A 20,327-nucleotide genomic window follows, 5' to 3' on the forward strand; every position below is an offset into this window, starting at 1 on the left:
TCGATGGGAAAAGCTATAAAAAGTTTAGAAATCTATGCACTCCTTCACATTTCACATTTTCCAGAGCCATCCAGTGGTCCCGATTGGAGTCTTTGCCAGGCTTATTCTGGCCCCCTGGATTTATGTTTGATACCTCTGTCCTAAACCAAAAAACTAAATCAAATGTGACCCTGTGCATATTAGCAAATATATGGGAAACATGAAAGTGTCTGTCTATTATCGTAATTAATGGTAATTACCCAAAACCTTAAAAGTGAAATTCAGGTGGATCTCATGGAAGATGTGCAGCGGACAAGTTGTGTCATGAAATCCTCCAGTGTCTATAAAACAATCTGTTGTCCACACAGGAGTCATCACCCTTGTAATAATATTTAAACACACGATCACATTATATTATTAATGTGGATATCAGTGCCACATTTACTAGAGATATTTCACTACAAAACCTGGCAACCTCATGGTGACCTAACAGGAAACGTAAGGCAACCATTATCTGCATAAAATCATCTGGCACTTTATTCAAGTTACTTAACCAACCAATTCGCATGATTAATAAACAGTAAAGAGAAGCCATATTGACAGTGTTTCTTACAACAGTCTACTGCTTCAGTCCCATATGGTCAGTGACAGGAAAGGGATTAGTGCGTCTGATAATGAAGCTGCTGCAGCTCAGTCTGCACATCAGTGTATTTTTTTTTAACATTTTCTTGATGGCATAAAAAAGCCTTTAAAATCCAAAATTTCACTTGCTTAAATTCTCAGTGGAAATGTAGTGCATATCTGCAACAGGCAGGCTGGAAGCATCCCTTGTGCTGCTGAGTTAGTCTTCTTTCATGAAAGACATCCATCGGAGCAGTTTGGTGGCACTTTTCCATTCATAGCTGTTGTGTTTTGGAATAGAACTGCTATGCTGTCAGTCTTTTTTCAAAGTTTCCAATCACGCTGGAGCTACCAGAGGGACTGTAGATAGCAGAGGTATTAGGCAGCTTTTTTGCTGAAGTGAGAGAAAATCTGATTTAAGATACAGTAAAAATGTATTTGTGCCTCCTGGAATTAAACACAACCCCGAAGATAGAAGGATGCATTGCACTGATGATACTGATATATTTTATATTATATAATATATATATATATATAATATATATATATATAATATATATCTAATATATATATATATATATATATATATTATATATATATATATATATTATTTATATATATAATTATATATATATATATATATATATATATTATATATATCAGAATACAGAACATTCCCCTGTACGTAAGGCTAAAGAAAGATTTGGTGCTGTGCTACACTCTGCTCACTTTAAGTATTACAGGAAAATGTTAGAGAAGTATAATCTGAAATGCCCGAAAAAGCATTAGTCTTTCATATTTGCCTCCTGAAAAAGCACACTTAGCCTGCCCAGACACACAAGTATTACCACATTAGCACCTCAAACAAAGGAAAGCTTTTGCCTGCATTACTTTGAAGTCTGTTCTCTTTTGTCTTTTCCCTCCCTATACTAGCTTTTCATCTAATTTTTTTTTAAGTTACTAAACCCATCTCAAGGAACTTTAAGGCTGTGGTCAAATTGTCAGCCCACTGTTCTCATCAAGCATTATTTCTTTTTACCAATCTCTGACAGACCAACCAACAGATGGCTCTCACTTCAGTTTATATTATTCTAATATATCAATTTGCTTGTTACCAGAACAGTTGGTATTTTGGCACACAAAACAATTCACACACTCGCACACATACAAACAATAACCAGATCCCCTTGATGGAAAGCCAAACCATCACACTCCACAAAGCACATATGAAAAAACAAAGTTGCAGACAAGATGACAGTTTACCCACAGAGTGTAAGCTTCTGAAGCCAGTACGATGGAAGTGCCAAGTAGACAGAAAGACAGCCAGATCCACCTGCTAATACACCAGACCCGCTAAGCAGTCGAGCCTACACATATATCCACCAGTGTAATATGGTGATCTTTCCAAGAACAGACAGAGAGATGGACCTGCCAACCAGTGCTGTTGGTTTTCCAAACAGACAGACAGACTAACACATTCTGTCAGGCTGTTCAGAGCAAGATATTAGGCCATATTGACGTCCCTATGAGAGCTGATTTTGTGAGTCATTTACCACAGAACCACTGGTTTCCAGATTTAACATGCTAAAAAATATATATGGCTAAAGGCAGGTAACCTCTTTAGTGACTTGACAACAAAATGAAAATATTTTCTCAGCTTCATTTAAAATATTTTGGACATTTTAGCATCTGGGTGACTGGACTCTGGAGCAAACACATAAACTCTAATCACAGGCAGTTAAGACATCCAAGGGAGACATGATACCATACAATCAGACTCCTAATTTAACAAAGTTTGGTGCATCTAAGCACTGTAACCAGTCCCTTGTCTGGCAGGGCCCAATTGTGCCGTCCACACAGGAGTCGTCATCCTTGTACTGAGGAAGCTGGCAAAGCTGCTCTGACAGCAGTTACGTCAGAGTTTAGAATAATGGCACACTCATGCACACTGGGGTCACAGGAAATACCAACAGCATTTGCTTCTAAGTGTGAGCCAGAATAGGAGCAATTAAAGGAAGATTATAAAAAGTCCAGATGCTAAGCTGGTATTTTATCCATTCTCTGCCTTTAATTCAGAGAGAATGAGCAAAAGGCAAAATGTTTTTCCATAAAACACATCTGAGTCACTCCTGGGTGACTAGGAGTGACTCAGATGTGTGACTAGGTAAAAGGTATAGGTGTAGCTAACAATTCACCTTTATCTCTTGATTTAGGTCACCAATGTCCAAAGTAAAACTTTAACAGATCTTTAAAAAGCCTGGAGAACTGTTGGTCAAGAGCACAAATAAAAATTACAAGTAAATCCAGCTCCTGAGGGGTGGCTCAAGATTTTTGCACAGTGCTGTACATCCAATATTCTGCACAAGCTATGGATAACCATAAGACAACAGAAAATATTACCAATATTAATACCATATAAATCGGCAGAATGAGGGCAGAGGGATGAGATTAATTAATTAGTTGAGAAAATTCAGACGCAATACAGTCTCAGAAACAATCAGCGAGAAGACCTTGCAGCAGTATACATAAGATTTTTACCATCTGAGAATTTTCTTTTGTATTTAATATCTCAATGATTTTACATAAATAGTAATAATAATTTACTCGTGTTTGTATAAATCTGCCACAGCATCTCATAAGTTGCTCTGAAGTAGTAAAATCTGCCTGTTCCCCATAAAACCAGTCTGTTTTACTTCCACTCATGCAGTCTCCTCCTGCATGACAACCTTTGGGAATACAGCAATACTCCACTCTCAGAGGAAGTGTATGCCTCCAGTCTGATTTAATGCACTGGCCAAGGTTCTTACCTGTGTGCAGTGTGGTTGGTTTATATTGCCGTTGTGTGTGTCTTTGTTGATTTCAGTGGCCCACAATGTAAGATACTTTCACTTCAGATTTTATATGTTCCGTCGAGTCTTTTTAATTTTGTTTTGTTTGTTTTTTACTTCCATCTAAGGGATATATTCCTTTTTTGTGTTTGCAATCGGTAAAGGTCACAGCTGTGGAGTGCTGTAGTGTGTGTGCTGCTCAAAGGCAAGTCTGTAAAGCAGGTAACTGCTACAAAGGGATTTGTAGAGCTTACTGACTGCTATACTTAACTTCCATGACATATTTCACAGAGCCGTGTTCATAATTTTCTGATGAAGTGCCAAGGAGCAGCGCACTAAAAAAGGTAGGCAGGTGAATGACGCAAATATTTATTGCATTGATACCAACACTGGTATTGGGTCGATATTAGTGTGACAGGATAGATACTTTCTTTCTATCCTCCAAGTTTAGTATGATGGCCACTGATTTGTGTTAAATAATGAAAAGCTGAAAGGTGTGTATTGTGTTAACTAAGTATTTTGGAAACTAAAAATCTCATTGATTTAGTGGTTATTAAAATGTGTTAAGAATTTCTCAATTGATGATGATTAATCTCATAAACACTGAAGCACTGCTCTCTACTCTACATAAGCTTCCTTTATCAGATAAAAGTATCGGTATCAACACTATTGACCCAGCATTTACTTGGTATCTAATCTATGCCAAAATGTTCGATATGGTACAGCACAAGAACACATTTCTGGGAAATAAAAATAGCAAAATAACATTCATTAAAGGCTATGAAGGCAAGCAGCAGAAACCTAAAAATACAGGGAGCTTAATTTCTGCACAATACCGGTGACAACAGCGGTGATGGACGCACAGTGAGTGCATTATCCATTTAAAACTAATGAACAACTGGAGGCTGGGGGAACTGTTTATTAACCAAAGCAGATAATGTGGGTAGCTATTAAGATGTTACAGCATATGATTATGTAATAGGGGCTTTTTACTTCTTTATACCCCTCACAGTTAAGCTTCACTCCCATTTTCCAGCAATTAATAGCTACCAACTTTATCAGCACGCAGACAAATGCTGTGTGCTTTCAAGAGTCTGCTTAATAAGAATCACATTTTCTGGGACGTCTGTGGATTGCTGCTTTGTTTGATGACTCCCGCTAAAGGGACACAGTAGAATAGATTAGGGAGGCAGCATGTGGTGGCTGGACTTTAACCAAGGGCACTGTGGTTAAGTGGCGTGTGCTCAGCCAACCGAGCTGCCAGGATACCCCGAAGGTAATCTTTTTTTTTGACTAGGGGGAATTTAAATTTATTGTCATGTCGCCATCTGGTGAGGAAGTGAAACACTTGCATCCGTGCTGCCTGATGCCTGAGGTGGATACATATTATCAAAAACAAAGAAAGAAAGGACGAAGCAAAGGAAGAAATCCAGCCAAGATTTTCAGAGAAACAATTCGCCCACTGCTCCTTTGAGGAAGAACCGTTTATATTTTTAATACAGTTACTTATTTATTTGTTCATTTATTTATTTATTTATTTTAGAGAGGTTTGCACAGTGATGCTATCGTGCAGTGGTTTTGCAAAGAGACCCACGGTAATAACACTGTCCCTACTGCAAACGCAGTATCTTTTGTGTCCCGAATTGTCTCTCTTTTCTTCCCGTCACACCACGGACCGGCAGCGGAGGCGCTGGCGACACGTCACTGTGCGTAACCCACGTGTGTGTGTGTGTGTGTGTGTGTGTGTTTATGTTTGTGTGTCGGGGTCTTAGTGCATCTGTGTGCGTGCTGCAGCTTCAACAGCTTGCCTAGTCCACACACACCCGTGGCTGGCCTGGATTATCACCTTAACAGCGAGACCAAAAACAGTGCCACCTTCCTGGCACCCAAACAGTTCCTGCACCCTCTCACCATCGCTGCCAAACACCCCCCACCTCCACCTTTCTACTGGTGTCAGTACCTTTCTCTCTTACTACGTCTGTCATCCAAAGGATGTGTTCAATTGACCAAACATCAACGTCACGCACGCGAAAAAAGGAGGGATGTGTTGGAGGGGCATGCACGGCATTACATCATACATCGTCCACTTAAGTTGGTTGTTTTAGTTTGTTTTTGCTCCTTTATCTGTCGAGATGCTTCAATAATGCTGAGGTCTGCGCTCTCAGGAGGCCCATCCATCACTCATAGTGTTCTGTATGTTTTTATATCCAGGTATGCTTTTACTGCATTAGGTATGTGTTTGGGATTACTGTAACGCTGAAAAATGAAGCCATTAACAATGAGATGCTTTCAAGACAGGTATTACATGATGGATCAAAATTTGATGGTACTTTCCTATATCAATAATTCCATCAATTTTAACAAGATCTCCAAGCTGAAAAGTAGTCCCAAACCATGGCAGAGCATCCGCCATATGTTACAGATAGACACTCACTGTTGTAGTTCTCTCCTGACGTCCTCTGCACATATCAATGAGGATTCAAACCTTAGATTTACAGTTTTTACTGAATGCTTAAACCCTAACTGTGATTCTTATAGCACAATTTCTAAAACTATTAATAGTTATAGCAAAACCACTCACTGAGTTTGCAAAACTAAAAGCACAAACACTGCTTTTCACTCAGTTTGCCATTTTGTAACACACACTTTGCAAACCTGTAGCTACAATCCACTGCACAGCACTCTTTTTGCAAAACTATAAACACAACTCACTGCTTTACACTCAATTTCCAAATGATCAACGCACTCCTAGCAAAACTATACACATTTATGGCCATTATTTACACTATTTTGCCAACTGTCTGGCACACTGTCACATGTGAAAACTTTTTTAGATAATTAGTTCACTTTGCAATCAGCCTAAGCACTATAATACAGGTAAGCTGTGTGTGCGGAGTACAATGGAGGGAGCAGAAAGAGTGAGAAGTAGAGGAGGCCGAGGAAGAGGACGTGGAGGTGAAGAAGTAGGATGAAGAGGACGACAAGGACAAGGAGGAGCAAGAGGAAGACGAGGAGGGGGGAGAGGAAGGGTAGGAAGAGTAAGAAATAGAATTGCTGATGACATCAGAGCTACAATAGTGGACCATGTAATCAACCGTGGAATGACCCTGAGGGTAGCTGGCCAACGGGTCCAGCCTAACTCGAGCCGCTACACTGTAGCAAGCATCATAAGGACATCTTGAAATGAGAATCGGTTAGTACAGTCACTTCGCACAAAGATTTGTAGCACTGCCATATGCCAATGAGAAACACACCAATACCATTGATGTAAAAATACTGAAATTGTTACTTTACAGAATTGCTAGATGACCAGATGCTGGGGGCAGAGGAAGCATGTTCACTGCAGACCAAGTAACCCATATAGTCATTATGGCGATTGCAAATAATCCTATACTTGGAAATAAACACTTGTGTTTGTTTTGATGTGTTTGAATAAACACCAGTACTTGAAGTTTGGATCCCTCTATGCTTATGGATCTATGACAGAAGTATGAGCTCAAACTGACATAGCCTACCTTGTGCACAGAGAAAGCAAAAGCCAGATGTGTTTTGTATTCATACCATCAGTGTGCAGTTGGCGCATTGTGTGCTTATTACAGTTTTTTACAGCCGCTAGGACACATTTCACAATACTTAGGTCACTTTTGCAAAACTCTTCACACAATCCTCCTAACTGACCTTCAGCTTGGCAAAGCAGTTCATTTCACATTCAAAATGCACTACAACTACCAAAACACTTTATTCAGGTCTCAAATAAACTCATTCTTCCAGAACACTAGCAAAGGTTGACAGCCGACAAACACACTTTGTCACCCACAAAACAATGACCTAAAAAACACTAACAACATGTAGCATTACACAGTGTTTTCTTGTGTAAAACAAGGACACATCTCTGTTTATAATTTCAATATATGTTACTGGAATGAATCAGACATCATGCAGAATTCGTTAATATTTGTTTATGTATTTTTATTTTTTTGCACTAAGTAATCCCAAAATACAAGAATTTGTATACACACCATCCACTGATACACATACAATAGTAATGCTAATCTACTCGGTCTTCTCCATTTGGCCACAGGTTCTCATCCACATCACATCTTATGTCATCTAGGGCAACACACCTAGGAAAGAATCTTCTGGCTGCCAGAATTGAAGGAGTAACACCTGTGTAGATGTTCATCTACAATGAGAATCAGCTGTGGCTGGTTAAACTGCATTTTTAGATTTAAAATATGTTTCAATAAAATATTGCTGTTGAATTTTGCTGTCTTTTGAAGTTTTGCATTGTGTTATTGTTTTGGCCATAAGTTTAACAGTTTTGAAAACAGTATGTAAGCACATGCAAAATGTCCTGTACGTACAAAGATTTTTGGCAGTTGTTGTGTCTGAGTGAGAAAATAATTCATGAAATTTGAGAGATGTAGTCATTGAATGCATTTTGTGCCAAAACAATGATAACTGGTCCTCAGTTTAGCCCACATAGACTTCTGTTGTGCTCACTGTGTGAGGAGTTTTGCAAAAGTGACCTAAGTATTGAGAAATGTGTCCTAGCGTCTGTAAAAAACTGTAATATGATGGCTTGTGTTAACTGTTGGATACGAAAATACCATTTTTACAAAGGTGTGGAGAGTTAAGCAAGGGTTATTCGCTTTTACAAGAAAACTACAATGTTTTGCTGATTGGGTGACAGGTTTTCTTATTTGTGTGTAGAGTTTTGCAAAAATAGCCAATAGTTACAAAAAATGTGCTCAAGCCATCAGAAAAAACTGTAAAATCTGGATTCATGACTTTGTGTGTTCTTATGTAATTTTGCATGCCTCAGCCTTTTCTCCCTGCTTCCCTTTGTTCAGAAAGGCTTCTTTACAGCCAAACTGTTATCTTTGGCATTTCTCACAGATTTAGATAAAGAAATGGGAAGAAACAAAGGGGGCCTGTAACAAGAGAAATCATTTTTTTGCTAAAATGTTTGTTATCTGTAGCCATATCACTGGTTCATCCCTTGAGATAGGTCCCTTTTTATGCTTGAATGATTCATAAGTCAGTGTTAAGTGGCTTAACAAAGACAAAAACCCCTAACACTGGTCAAGTACAAGGAGTGGGCTGTAAATGAGAGAAAAAGCCTCCTATGTCCAAAGAGAAACTTTGAAAGACCTTCATAAAACCTTGAGAACTATTGCTCAAGACAATTTAAAACATTACAAGAAAGTCTGACTTCCAAGTAGTCAGACTTTATTTGGAAGTAGCCACTTCTACAAACAAACAATACAGAAGTAGACCTTTATGCCTCAGAATCAACACCTTGTTAAAAACTCAGACTATACCCTCGACTCCAGTCTGTTTCATCCATGTCTACCTATAGCATTTTAAGGTTTGGAACTTTTCTCTAGGATTAAAATCTACACTGTCATGTTCCTGGTCCCAGTCCTACCTTGCATCCTATTTGCTCTTTTCACCTCCTCTAAATCCCTGAGAGAGGGCTCAAATTAAATTAGGTTTTAGTGAGGTTACATCAGCACCAGGCACTCAATGTATTATGTAGTACTAGTTCTCGGTTTAGCTGGGACAGAGCAAAGAGTACGGAGGGGAGGACAGAATGAAAGAGACACATGGGACAGAGGACAGGACAGAAAGACAGGAAGGAGAGGTGAAAGTGGGATGTACGCACTGCTCCACGCTGTTGCTTAGCAACACGTGCTTGCTGTCTGTTCTTATCTTTACTGTAGGCACATTTACTCTTGCAGTGAACTGGTTTCCAGCCATGACATGACGCCCTGTGAGGCCGGGAATGAGGAAAAGATGGAAACTGGATTGGACAGACTGGCTCCTTTACAGTTTTTTTACAGCCGCTAGGACACATTTCACAATACTTAGGTCACTTTTGCAAAACTCTTCACACAATCCTCCTAACTGACCTTCAGCTTGGCAAAGCAGTTCATTTCACATTCAAAATGCACTACAACTACCAAAACACTTTATTCAGGTCTCAAATAAACTCATTCTTCCAGAACACTAGCAAAGGTTGACAGCCGACAAACACACTTTGTCACCCACAAAACAATGACCTAAAAAACACTAACAACATGTAGCATTACACAGTGTTTTCTTGTGTAAAACAAGGACACATCTCTGTTTATAATTTCAATATATGTTACTGGAATGAATCAGACATCATGCAGAATTCGTTAATATTTGTTTATGTATTTTTATTTTTTTGCACTAAGTAATCCCAAAATACAAGAATTTGTATACACACCATCCACTGATACACATACAATAGTAATGCTAATCTACTCGGTCTTCTCCATTTGGCCACAGGTTCTCATCCACATCACATCTTATGTCATCTAGGGCAACACACCTAGGAAAGAATCTTCTGGCTGCCAGAATTGAAGGAGTTGAAAAATTGAAGGAGTAACACCTGTGTAGATGTTCATCTACAATGAGAATCAGCTGTGGCTGGTTAAACTGCATTTTTAGATTTAAAATATGTTTCAATAAAATATTGCTGTTGCATTTTGCTGTCTTTTTAAGTTTTGCATTGTGTTATTGTTTTGGCCATAAGTTTAACAGTTTTGAAAACAGTATGTAAGCACATGCAAAATGTCCTGTACGTACAAAGATTTTTGGCAGTTGTTGTGTCTGAGTGAGAAAATAATTCATGAAATTTGAGAGATGTAGTCATTGAATGCATTTTGTGCCAAAACAATGATAACTGATCCTCAGTTTAGCCCACATAGACTTCTGTTGTGCTCACTGTGTGAGGAGTTTTGCAAAAGTGACCTAAGTATTGAGAAATGTGTCCTACGTCTGTAAAAAACAATGTATATATATGAACTATGATAAATATTTATATTATATATACTATATACATTTATATACTCATTAAATATATAAATGATTAAAAATATATATATATAGCACGGTGGTTAGCACTGTTGCCGCACAGCAAGAAGGTCCTGAGTTCAATTCCACCATCAGGCCGGGGTCTTTCTGTGTGGAGTTTGCATGTTCTCCCCGTGTTTGCGTGGGTTCTCTCCGGGTACTCCGGCTTCCTCCCACCGTCCAAAGACATGCAGCTTGTGGGGATAGGTTAATTGGATAATCCAAATTGTCACTAGGTGTGAATGTGAGTGTGAATGGTTGTCTGTCCCTGTGTGTTAGCCCTGCGACAGACTGGCGACCTGTCCAGGGTGTACCCCGCCTTTCGCCCTATGACAGCTGGGATAGGCTCCAGCGCCCCCCGCGACCCTGAAAAGGATAAGCGGAAGCGAATGGATGGATGGATGGATATATATATATATCATAATATATTATCATATATATATATGGGTTTCCCAAATATATAATATATATATATATATATATATATACTGTACCAGTGGTACCAGTATGCCTGCACATGTGATGTGACAATAAAAGTGATTTGATTTGATCACACACGTGTGTGTGTGTGTGTGTGTGTGTGCGTGCGTGCGTGCGTGTGTGTGTGTGTACATATAAAAACATGGAGCTGGAGATGAGAATGGCAGGTTTATTCTAAACCCCTTTGGACACCTTTAAAAACCTTAAGCATCTATAGTGGCCTATCGCTCCACTGGATAAATTTTGAAAACCCTGAAAATGTGTTTTCAGAAGCATGCTGTCTTCTCTGAGACATAATTGTCAGTGACTTAGAATCACCAGTGATCCTCTAGAGGACAAGTGGTTTACCTGATAGATCAATAATTTTTCTTTAGGACAAGGGGATTCAATTCAAAGTGCCCGAATCACACAGTAGTATGTCTGCTGCTGTTATAACCTTTACAATTGTTTTAATGTTGCTGACAGGTGTACATTTGTTGGGATCAAATAAAGCACAAAAAGAAAGAAATGTAAGCAGTGACAAGATAATCAAGAAATGCAACTCTTTGCACTCAAATCTCAGTGCTCGCAATAAATGAAGACTCCCATGTAGGCATTTAACATTTTAACATTGAATGCATGGCTTACTGTCTGAATAAAGTCTGCACAGTTAAAAGTTTGCACTGCAACATGGCAGTAAGTTCACTGTATCTACAGTCACCAGATCTCAGTTCAGGGGAGCACCTTTAGGATGTGGTGGAGATTTAAGCCAGCAAAAGAGGATCTGACCAAATACTGGCAAGATGTACCTGATGAAATGCCCAGTGAGAGTACATTAATTTATACAGTTTAATCCTATCTTATAAGATCACTACCAAATATTACTTAAAACTGACTTCAAATCACAAGTTAAAATTTTATCAGCTACTAGTAAATGCCATTTATCCTTCACCAAGGTCAACACTAATGTTTCCACACTAAAGTCTATCTTAGCTATAAAAGCAGTAGTGTGTCTAAGGCCTATAGTATGATGTTACCTTGCCCTTGCTCTGCAGGTGGTGATGGTGCAAGTTTCTGGCAGCAATCATGGCGAGCTGTCTCTGGATCCACTGTAACTCCATCTGAGACTCCCTCAGCAGGTTCTCCACATTAGCACTGGACTTGTGATCCCGCATTATCACCTGCAACCCCAGTCTGTAGGTTACATAGTGAATCTATGATGCAAACCTCATATTCTGCACGCACACACACTGACGGTGCAATGCTGGAACAGTGCCATCAGCATATATACAAAGAGAAGCATGTACACATCATTGAATAATCAAGAACTATTGCTTTTTGACCAGCATCAATAGGTGTCATTTATTAAAGTTGAATACTTAAGGATTTTGAGCTACCTTTGTAGTTTGTGTCTGGTTCAGATTTATATTTTAGTTTCACTAAACTTCACCTGAAAATAGAGCATATTTATGTGCATTCTTTAGTAGTTCAAAAACCTATCCATCTAATCACCATGTTTCCAAACAAACAATAACATATAGTGTGTTTGATCGATATTAAAATGACAAATAACTGTACATCATGAACAAAAAGCATTTCAAATATTTCATTATAATTCATGATTATGGTTTTCTCAATGCAAAATTCAAATTGTTGCAGTGCATAAGCTAAAAACGAAAGGTCTGCTGCTGAGAAAAAGCACTAATGCACTAATGAAGAGCTTTTGACACTTACTGTACAAATCCTTCATCTTCTTTCATTAAAAAAATCAACACGCAACTTGTTTGTTCATTTTGAGAAACACAGTCAGTCCTTGAGAGTAAAAGCCACATTTTTAAACGATGAATCATTATTCCAGTTGAACTCCGCTGCCACCCGCACAAGTTCGTCCGCATATACATGTAAGCACTGACTAGTATGTTCATGTGTGTGTCCATGTGCGTGTGCGTGTGTGTTATCACTGAGAGAGAGCTTCATTCGGTTACATAAGAGAGGATTAGTGCACAGACACACAGTGAAGGGGTGTGTGAGTGTGTGGAGGGTATGGTGGAGGGGGGCATGGAAAATACAACAGCTCATATTAATTGATACTAAATCTCCATCTATGTTGACATACTTTGTGCGTTTGGTCAAACAGACACTGACTTCCACACAGGAGTGTTGCATTCACACTAACCATACAGAGCACAGATACATGCAGGGTAGAGACGGTTAATGATGCTTGCACCTCAGGGGATTTGACTTATTGGACTCTACCTAATCTACACTAGCAAATGCTCCAATGTCTGACTGTCTGTTTTTTCATTTGTGTTTTTTTAATACTAACAAGATCAGACTCCTTCTTTTTTTTTCTTTTTGCTTTTCCTGTTTGATTCATTCATTCAAAAAGTGGTTTTTTTAAAATAAATGAATGCCATTGTGTTAAAAACTAATGATCAAAGACAAAAAAGAATAATAACTGGCCTCTTCTTCTTCTTCCATTGTTTCTCTTAAAACCTCGGCCAAATGCTTGAACAGATTCTCTGTGCTGACTCACCTTGGACAGCTTTTACTTCCTTGCAGGGGATTGTGGAGGAGGAGGAGGACAGACAACAACAACAACAACAGCAGCACACAGAGCTCAGGAGTCTTACAGATTTATGCAAAGCATCCCACCCTTCAAAGACCTCTATGAACCACCTCTGAGAGCCAAAGCATCTCTGTCGCAGATTTATCAAAGGCCGAGAGAGTGACATTATCCAGGCCTGATTGGGATTTCACATTTTTATTTATATATTAAATAATCTATAAATCCATTATTTTAATTAATTCCATTACAGTATTTTTTTTAAAATTCAAAACCATCCCCTTTCTCTAAAGATTTAAGTTTATTACTGTGGTGAGGCAATGTACTTAGCTCATATTGATTCTGAGCAAATAGCTCTTCACTGTTTACACACAAGTAATAAGAGCTCATTTAAAGAAGACAAATGAACTAGAAACTGAATTTAGAAGTGGATTCATTGCATTGTTTGAAATTATATTTTATTAAGTTAGCTGTGAATGGCTGTTAAGTGTTAGCGCTGTACACAACTGTTCAGGAGCTGAAAAAAATGTGTTTGCAAATATTATGGACTAATAGATATAATGCTGCATCATAAAAACTGCAAACGCCTTCATCTATGATGCTTTAAAACTTCTGCAAGGACTGTATTTCATAGTTCTTACCCATTTAACAAATGGTCTTCAGCTTCTCTCATCCTCTTCACAAAGATCGTGTTTGGCTGGGTAGTATCATGCCCATCTTGTAGTTCACCATAAGCGAAGCCTACAAAAATTATAAATAGATTTTCTAATCTTCAAAACTGTAGGGATTTACTGCGGACTCCGTAGCCTCCATGGTTTGTTGCTTGTGGCGTGTGTCTCAGTACATTTTTGGAGCGCTTCTCCCTCATATGACTTGTTCTTTTGAAACAGAATTCAGTTATGATTCAGAATCTTTCTCTCACAGCGCTCTTGTACCCAAGGCGGCCTGCTGTGTGCCCATATGGCAAACTTAACAAGAGCACGAAATATGAACAACAGACGGAAAAAGATCATCTAAGGCAAACCTTAACCTCACCTGTATGAGGGGAGAACACCCTCGATAAGGCCTGGCTGTATCCTTGCAGTGTAATTAACTGTGATGTTTTAATGTAGGTTTAAGACTATATGACACACAGAACTGTGCAAACGTTTTGAGTACTCCTTAATTTCTTTATATTTTGCTAAGAAATTAGGAAACATGTACAATGGAAATAAAAACAAAGTATATAACTCAAACATATGGACAACATTTATTCTTCAAACAGCCTAAACTCTCTAAGGCAGCTTTCTTCCCATATGGAAAAGATTTATATAAATCTTATAAAGTTTTTATCTGTCTTGTATGACACTTGTATGAAAAGCATACAAGAGTGAAAACAGATATAAGATCCCTTGAAAAATTATATAATGAAACTTGTATGTTTTGTATACTTACTAAAAAAAATATATGAAAGTAATGAGAAAGTGGCCACTTTCATGAGTAAATCTTATATGTTTTTACTATTTCTTTTCCATATGGGTTCTTCTTTTCTTTAAGTCGTTTTCGGGAATAGCTCTCCAGGTTTCTTGAGGAAATTCACATCTCTTCTTTGGATGTTGGATGGCTTTTGCTCTATTCTCTGTCAAGATGATCCCACACTGCTTCAATAATGTGAGGTTCGTGCTCTGTGGAGACCAATTCATGACTGATAGTATTCCATTGTGTGCTTTTTTTCCCAGCTTTCCCCAGCTGGTTTTGCATGTAGGATCCAGGTCTGAATGTACTTTTCTACCCCTTTATTTTATCAATTTTGACGTGATCGCCAACACCACTGTCGGCAGCCTCAAACCATGACAGCGCCTCTACCATGTTTTAACCATGCCTATAGACCCCCACTATTGTACCTCTGTCATGACACAATGGGGATTTGAAGTAAAAACTTTAAATATAGATTCTTAATGCTTCTTGCTATTGATTTTTAGTCCAGATCAGGTGAAATTTGGCATACTTCAGCTTCTTCTCCCCACTCCCCTGCATTATGAATGGCTTCTTCACAGCCACCCTTCCACTAAGACCATTTCTGATGAGACTTCAATGAACATTAGACACATCAACTGAAGGGCCACATGCATCTCTCAGCTTTTGTATCATGTCTTTGCTGGATGCTTTGCCATTTTCAACAGTAATGACTTTAAGACCGTTCATCTGCTGTAAATACGTTTTTCAGGCCTGATACTACACACCACGCTGAGATATACCAAGTTTTTTGGCTAATAGCTCTTTAAGAACACCTTGCTGATGCAAATCATCATAACATTTCCTTTTGGGTTTTTTTTTTCAAATATTCAACTAAAAAAAAATTTATGTGTTATGATTCATAAAACAAGGGCAGTGATAAGTGGCTTAAGAAAAAAAAACTGTTCCTCTGAAAATGGTCAGGTACAAGGACCGGAGCAAAGAAACAGCCACTGTCCAAAGATAACGAGGGGTGACGAGATTTTTGCTCAGGACAGTATAACAAATTGAGCATCTCCTGCCTGATTTTGGAGGACCAAAATGCAGTCACATTAAGTGAAAATACGCACTGAATGACTTTGTTGTTTAAATGGAAGCAGAAAACCTGAGTTTTAGCATAGCTTAACATTTACCAACAATTTCCTGTTTACATTCTTTCTTTGAATTCTTGAAATTGTGTATAATTGATTTCAAGTAACAATGCCTTCAAAGACCATCAGTTCTAGAAAATGTTTTTATTGGCATACAACAGTCACACATCGAGGACAGTAATATAGAATTTAAAAAAGCAAAAAAGCATCTAATTTTCATGGAGAAGATTTGGGCAACGCTTTCTGAAAAGCACTTGAGATAAAAGATGAACGAGTGTAAAAAGGTTCTAACAAGGCAAATGTGGTCCGTTGTTTTGACTCATTTTATGCCAGACAGAAGTGCTGTCCTAACACGTCTCCCCTTCCTTTTAGTAACCGTGTGGCAGTTTCAAATTCCAGTGGGACGCTCTTGATCTCGGGTTGCTTCAGGTCTTTTTCCATCAGCTGTGAAAAAGAAAATGAAATAACTTATTCATCTAAACCAAATTTAATTTGACCAGAAATAAGAGGAAAACTAATTCTTGAAGCGTCACCTCATACGTTGTGACCTCTAGTGTCTCACTGATGTCATCCTCCTGTTCTGACAAAGGTGTGTTGATCAGCAGTGCAGCTTTAGCCACATCTGGATGGTAATGCTTTTGCAGCGACTATAGAAAAGACGACAGGAAAATGTGTCATTTTAGTGACTCCTCCACTTAAATTGGACTTTCAATCGTTTGTGACATCTCTTCAACATGTTTTCCCCAAAGAGAAAAAAATGAGAAATATCAAAACTCAACAGTCAGTTGTCATCAGCGACAGAGGTAATTCATTTGGGAATCTAAAGTTATTGCCTGCACACCTTAATTTCCCACAAGCTGCTTTCTAAGGCACGGCACTGAGCAGGATCCTCTTCATCCGTCAGATAAGGATCCTCAAAAGGTTCTGTCACCACACAAAAGCAAACATTTATCACATATCCTACAGACAATTCATAGACTGTTAACACACCGATCCCAACTACAAAAGTCTGAAACTCACCATCTTCTGCGCTGGGCTTGTGAATGAGGACTCTGCAGGACGGGTGGCGACGGATCAGGTTGTAGATGAAGGGCAGCACTACGAGAAGGGCTGTAGGCGGTGCCGTGAGAGCCAGACGAGCCAGACGTTTGGCAAATGCAGCCACTAAGTAAACTGGCAAGTGACTGAAGGAAACCAAAAACAGAACATGCATTTTAGCAATGTAGATCCTGAGCTTTCATGCTCATTATTTAAGTAGTAGGATGCTTATATTTGGTCTGTTTAGCAGCTTAAATAGTTCAGCCAAAGTTCATAAAAATAACAGCAGGTCACCCACAAAGCAACATTCATGCTGTGTAAAGAGTAAAAACCTGAATGCAATAATTTACAGATTTGATAAACTCACAATAGAACATAGAAAACATAAAAAATGTTTGAACTGAGTAAAAGGAAAACATTTCAAAAAAGTCTGGACAGGGCGTAGTATCATCTTTCTTTTAAACATCTGGGAACTGAGGAGAGCAGCGGCTGGTATAAGTTTCTGATACAGGATTCTAACAGCTAACTGCTGGTGCAGCACCGTGACTTTTCAACAGTGAAGCCACGCTTCTGTAACATCTCCAATATGGAGTTTAGCGTTGTCTTGGTAAAAAAAATGCAAGGCCTTTAATTGGAAAAGACTTAATCTGGATGAGAGCACACGCTGCTCTGAGCAGTGATGACTCCATAGGCACCAATGCACCTTCATACCATCAGGGACTAAACAAAGTGCTAAAAAACCTGAATGGTCCCTCTCCTCCGTAATCCGGAGGATGTGGTGTCCATGTCCAACAAAACAGTTTTCCACTTTGCCTCAGTCCATTTTAAATGAGCTTTGGCCAAGAGACGATGGCGGCTTTATTGGATCATGTTCACATACGACTTCTTCTTTGTAAGACAGAGCTTTAACCTGCAATTGTGAGTGACACAGTGAACAATGTTCATAGACAATGATTTCTGGATTTGCACCTAAGCTCATGCAGGGATTTCCATGACAGGCTCAAGGATCATGGGTATCCAGTATTGCCTTCAGCGTGAGATTTCTCCAGATTCTCCAAATCTTTTTATTTTATGTATTGTAGCCTACAACTGTATGTCAAGGAACACGATTCTGAAATTGCTGTAAAATTTAAAGACTCTGTTTTTGCAAATTTGCTCTGAGAAACTCTGCCTCTCTAAGATCCTCTTTATATATCCCATCATGTTACTGACCTGTTGCCAGTTATCCTAATTAGTTACAAAATATTCCTTCAGCAATTTCTTTTTAATACCACTTATTTTTCCAACCTTTTTTCCCCTCAGTCCCAACTTTGAGATGTGCTGCCATTAAATTCTAAATATTTTTCATAGAAAATCTTAAAACTGTTTGCTATGTTTTATTGTGAATAAAATATCGATTTATGAGACTCAAAAGTCAGTGAATTCTTTTCTTTTTTTTAAATGTTCCAACATTTTACAGAATCTGATTTATAAATGAATAAAAAAGGATTTTGAAATATGTGACTGAATTCTTACCTGGAGCTAAGGAAGACATTGGCTAAATGGAAAAAGCGTGCTCTGTACTTCACATGAAAAACAGAAGGCTCAAGTAGATTATACAACTTCTTGTAGAAATCAGGATAATCTCTGCAAACACACAACACGTGGTTTTGATTTATGTGATCAAATGTCTCCCATTTTACTGAAAATAATCTGATCTAGTAAAAGAGACAAAAAAAATGTGCTTTTCACTCACAGGTTGTGTTGATGTATGAGGACAAAAAGGCCATTGAGTGCTAGCAGGCTGATTGCCCCACCTGTTCGATGAAGACAAGAACCGGCTGATTACCATCACTTTATAGCAAAGCTGTAGATGAACATATGAAAGTGTTGTTTTTCCACCTTTCACATTCTGAAATAGTATTTTTGAACATCTGATGGTACTTTTGTGCTCATAATTCTATCAAGATTCTCAACACCAAACCATGACAGAGCCTCCACCGTGCTTTACAGATGTAGACACTCACCTCATCCATACGCATTGACAATTATTTGAAATAAAACTTGTATTCATTACTTCATAAAATTTGTTGACATTGACGTTCAGTCCAGTTCTTGTGTAATTTAGCATACTTCAGCCTTTTCTCCTTGTTTTGCTTCCTTAAAAACGGCTTCCTGAAAGTCCTCGTATGTCACTGAGACTCTTGGGTTCTGTGTCAAGTCTTTGTTGCATCCTCTCTTTTTTCCTATTTCCTAAGGACATGATTTTCAGATGCTGTTCATTTGCCATGGATAGGTGTTTAAGCCTGCCATGTCTTGTTTTGTCCTCCATTTGTCCAGTTTCCTTGAATATTTTTTAAGAACACACTGCATGCTATGCTGACATATGCCATGTTTTCAGCTAAAAGCATTTTGATGGAATTTTTCTAAGATTCAGCTACAAAAATGAAAAACAAAAAACAAAAAAAACAACAAATGATTTATTTTTGTGACCATGGTGCTAATAACAAAGTGCAGAGAGACAATTTAAAACAGGTTATTTGCCAAGTTGTTTGTTATTACTCTGTAAATGATTAGGCACATGGACTGGACTGAAAAAGGTTAAAAAGCAGTCAGTGACTAAAGAAAAACTTTGAAAGACCTTCAGAGTGCTTGGAGAACTGCTGTTCAAGTTCATTTAAAAAATTACAGTATGGAAAGTGTACATACTGCACAGCCCCGCCAAAAAGCATGTCACATAAAAACAACTTGAATCCACAAAGCTCTCAAATATTTTTCATGTTTATAGGATAGCTAGACAAACAGATACATGAGTCAGGTGACGCGGACGCGTTATACTCTGCGTGAGGTTAGGCTTGGGTCCGAGTGCAATAAATTTGGTCAGAGGGCATTTCACTATAGGGGTCACTATGGTGAACTGGAAAAATAATATTCTAACAACTACTTCCCCCTAGTGTTCGCTGATGTCCATGCACAAGCAGATATAATCCCAGTTGAAGTAAGTAAAACAACAAAACAAAACACTGTTAAATTCTCATTAATCAATCTAAAACTAACGAAGCTAAAGAATCGCTTCACTGTAACTCTAATAATGAAATCTTCCTGTGTTTTTTATGAAGCATTTACATTTATGCTGTAGACAATGTACTGTAGCATTTTTGTTGTGTTTGTACCAAATTAATTATTTAATTCAAAATATTTAAATTTTAGGATTCGTTTATATTTCAAACACAGTCACTATCACTACACTTCAGACTTCTAAAACTATCACAGACCAGATGTGAAAATGCCTTAAAAGTTACAGATGTCAGTCGACCTCATGGTGAAGTACCGTCAGCATAGAGCCACGAGCACACACATAACTTACCAATTTCATAGGCAGCAGTC

General features: G+C 38.3%; 2 protein-coding genes across 3 annotated transcripts in view; both read right to left on the bottom strand.

The window, feature by feature from the left end:
* rimbp2a (RIMS binding protein 2a) overlaps positions 1-14,226 on the bottom strand; it is an 83,001-nt gene extending 68,775 nt beyond the window's left edge. Inside the window, exons 1-2 of one of the 2 annotated variants that reach the window (XM_042223696.1) lie at positions 13,980-14,226; positions 11,810-11,953 (exon numbers count right to left, since the gene is read on the bottom strand). In XM_042223696.1, the coding sequence (XP_042079630.1) occupies positions 11,810-11,947 (138 nt within the window). In that variant the 5' untranslated portion in view covers positions 11,948-11,953; positions 13,980-14,226. Of the gene's footprint in view, positions 1-11,809; positions 11,954-12,506; positions 13,101-13,979 lie in introns of those variants that run through there. The other variant, XM_005938843.3, reaches the window with a different exon arrangement.
* Positions 14,227-16,052: 1,826 nt separating this feature from the next.
* The window catches only part of noc4l (nucleolar complex associated 4 homolog), a 6,500-nt gene continuing 2,225 nt past the window's right edge, over positions 16,053-20,327 (bottom strand). The window contains exons 10-15 of the mRNA XM_005938842.3: positions 18,697-18,757; positions 18,477-18,587; positions 16,944-17,107; positions 16,765-16,847; positions 16,457-16,570; positions 16,053-16,367 (exon numbers count right to left, since the gene is read on the bottom strand). Of these exons, the coding sequence (XP_005938904.1) occupies positions 16,248-16,367; positions 16,457-16,570; positions 16,765-16,847; positions 16,944-17,107; positions 18,477-18,587; positions 18,697-18,757 (653 nt within the window). The 3' untranslated portion in view covers positions 16,053-16,247. The remainder of the gene's footprint in view (positions 16,368-16,456; positions 16,571-16,764; positions 16,848-16,943; positions 17,108-18,476; positions 18,588-18,696; positions 18,758-20,327) is intronic.

The sequence above is a fragment of the Haplochromis burtoni genome, unplaced genomic scaffold (assembly GCF_018398535.1).
Source record: "Haplochromis burtoni strain Fernald_Lab_line unplaced genomic scaffold, NCSU_Asbu1 Contig_118, whole genome shotgun sequence".
Classification (NCBI taxonomy): domain Eukaryota; kingdom Metazoa; phylum Chordata; class Actinopteri; order Cichliformes; family Cichlidae; genus Haplochromis; species Haplochromis burtoni.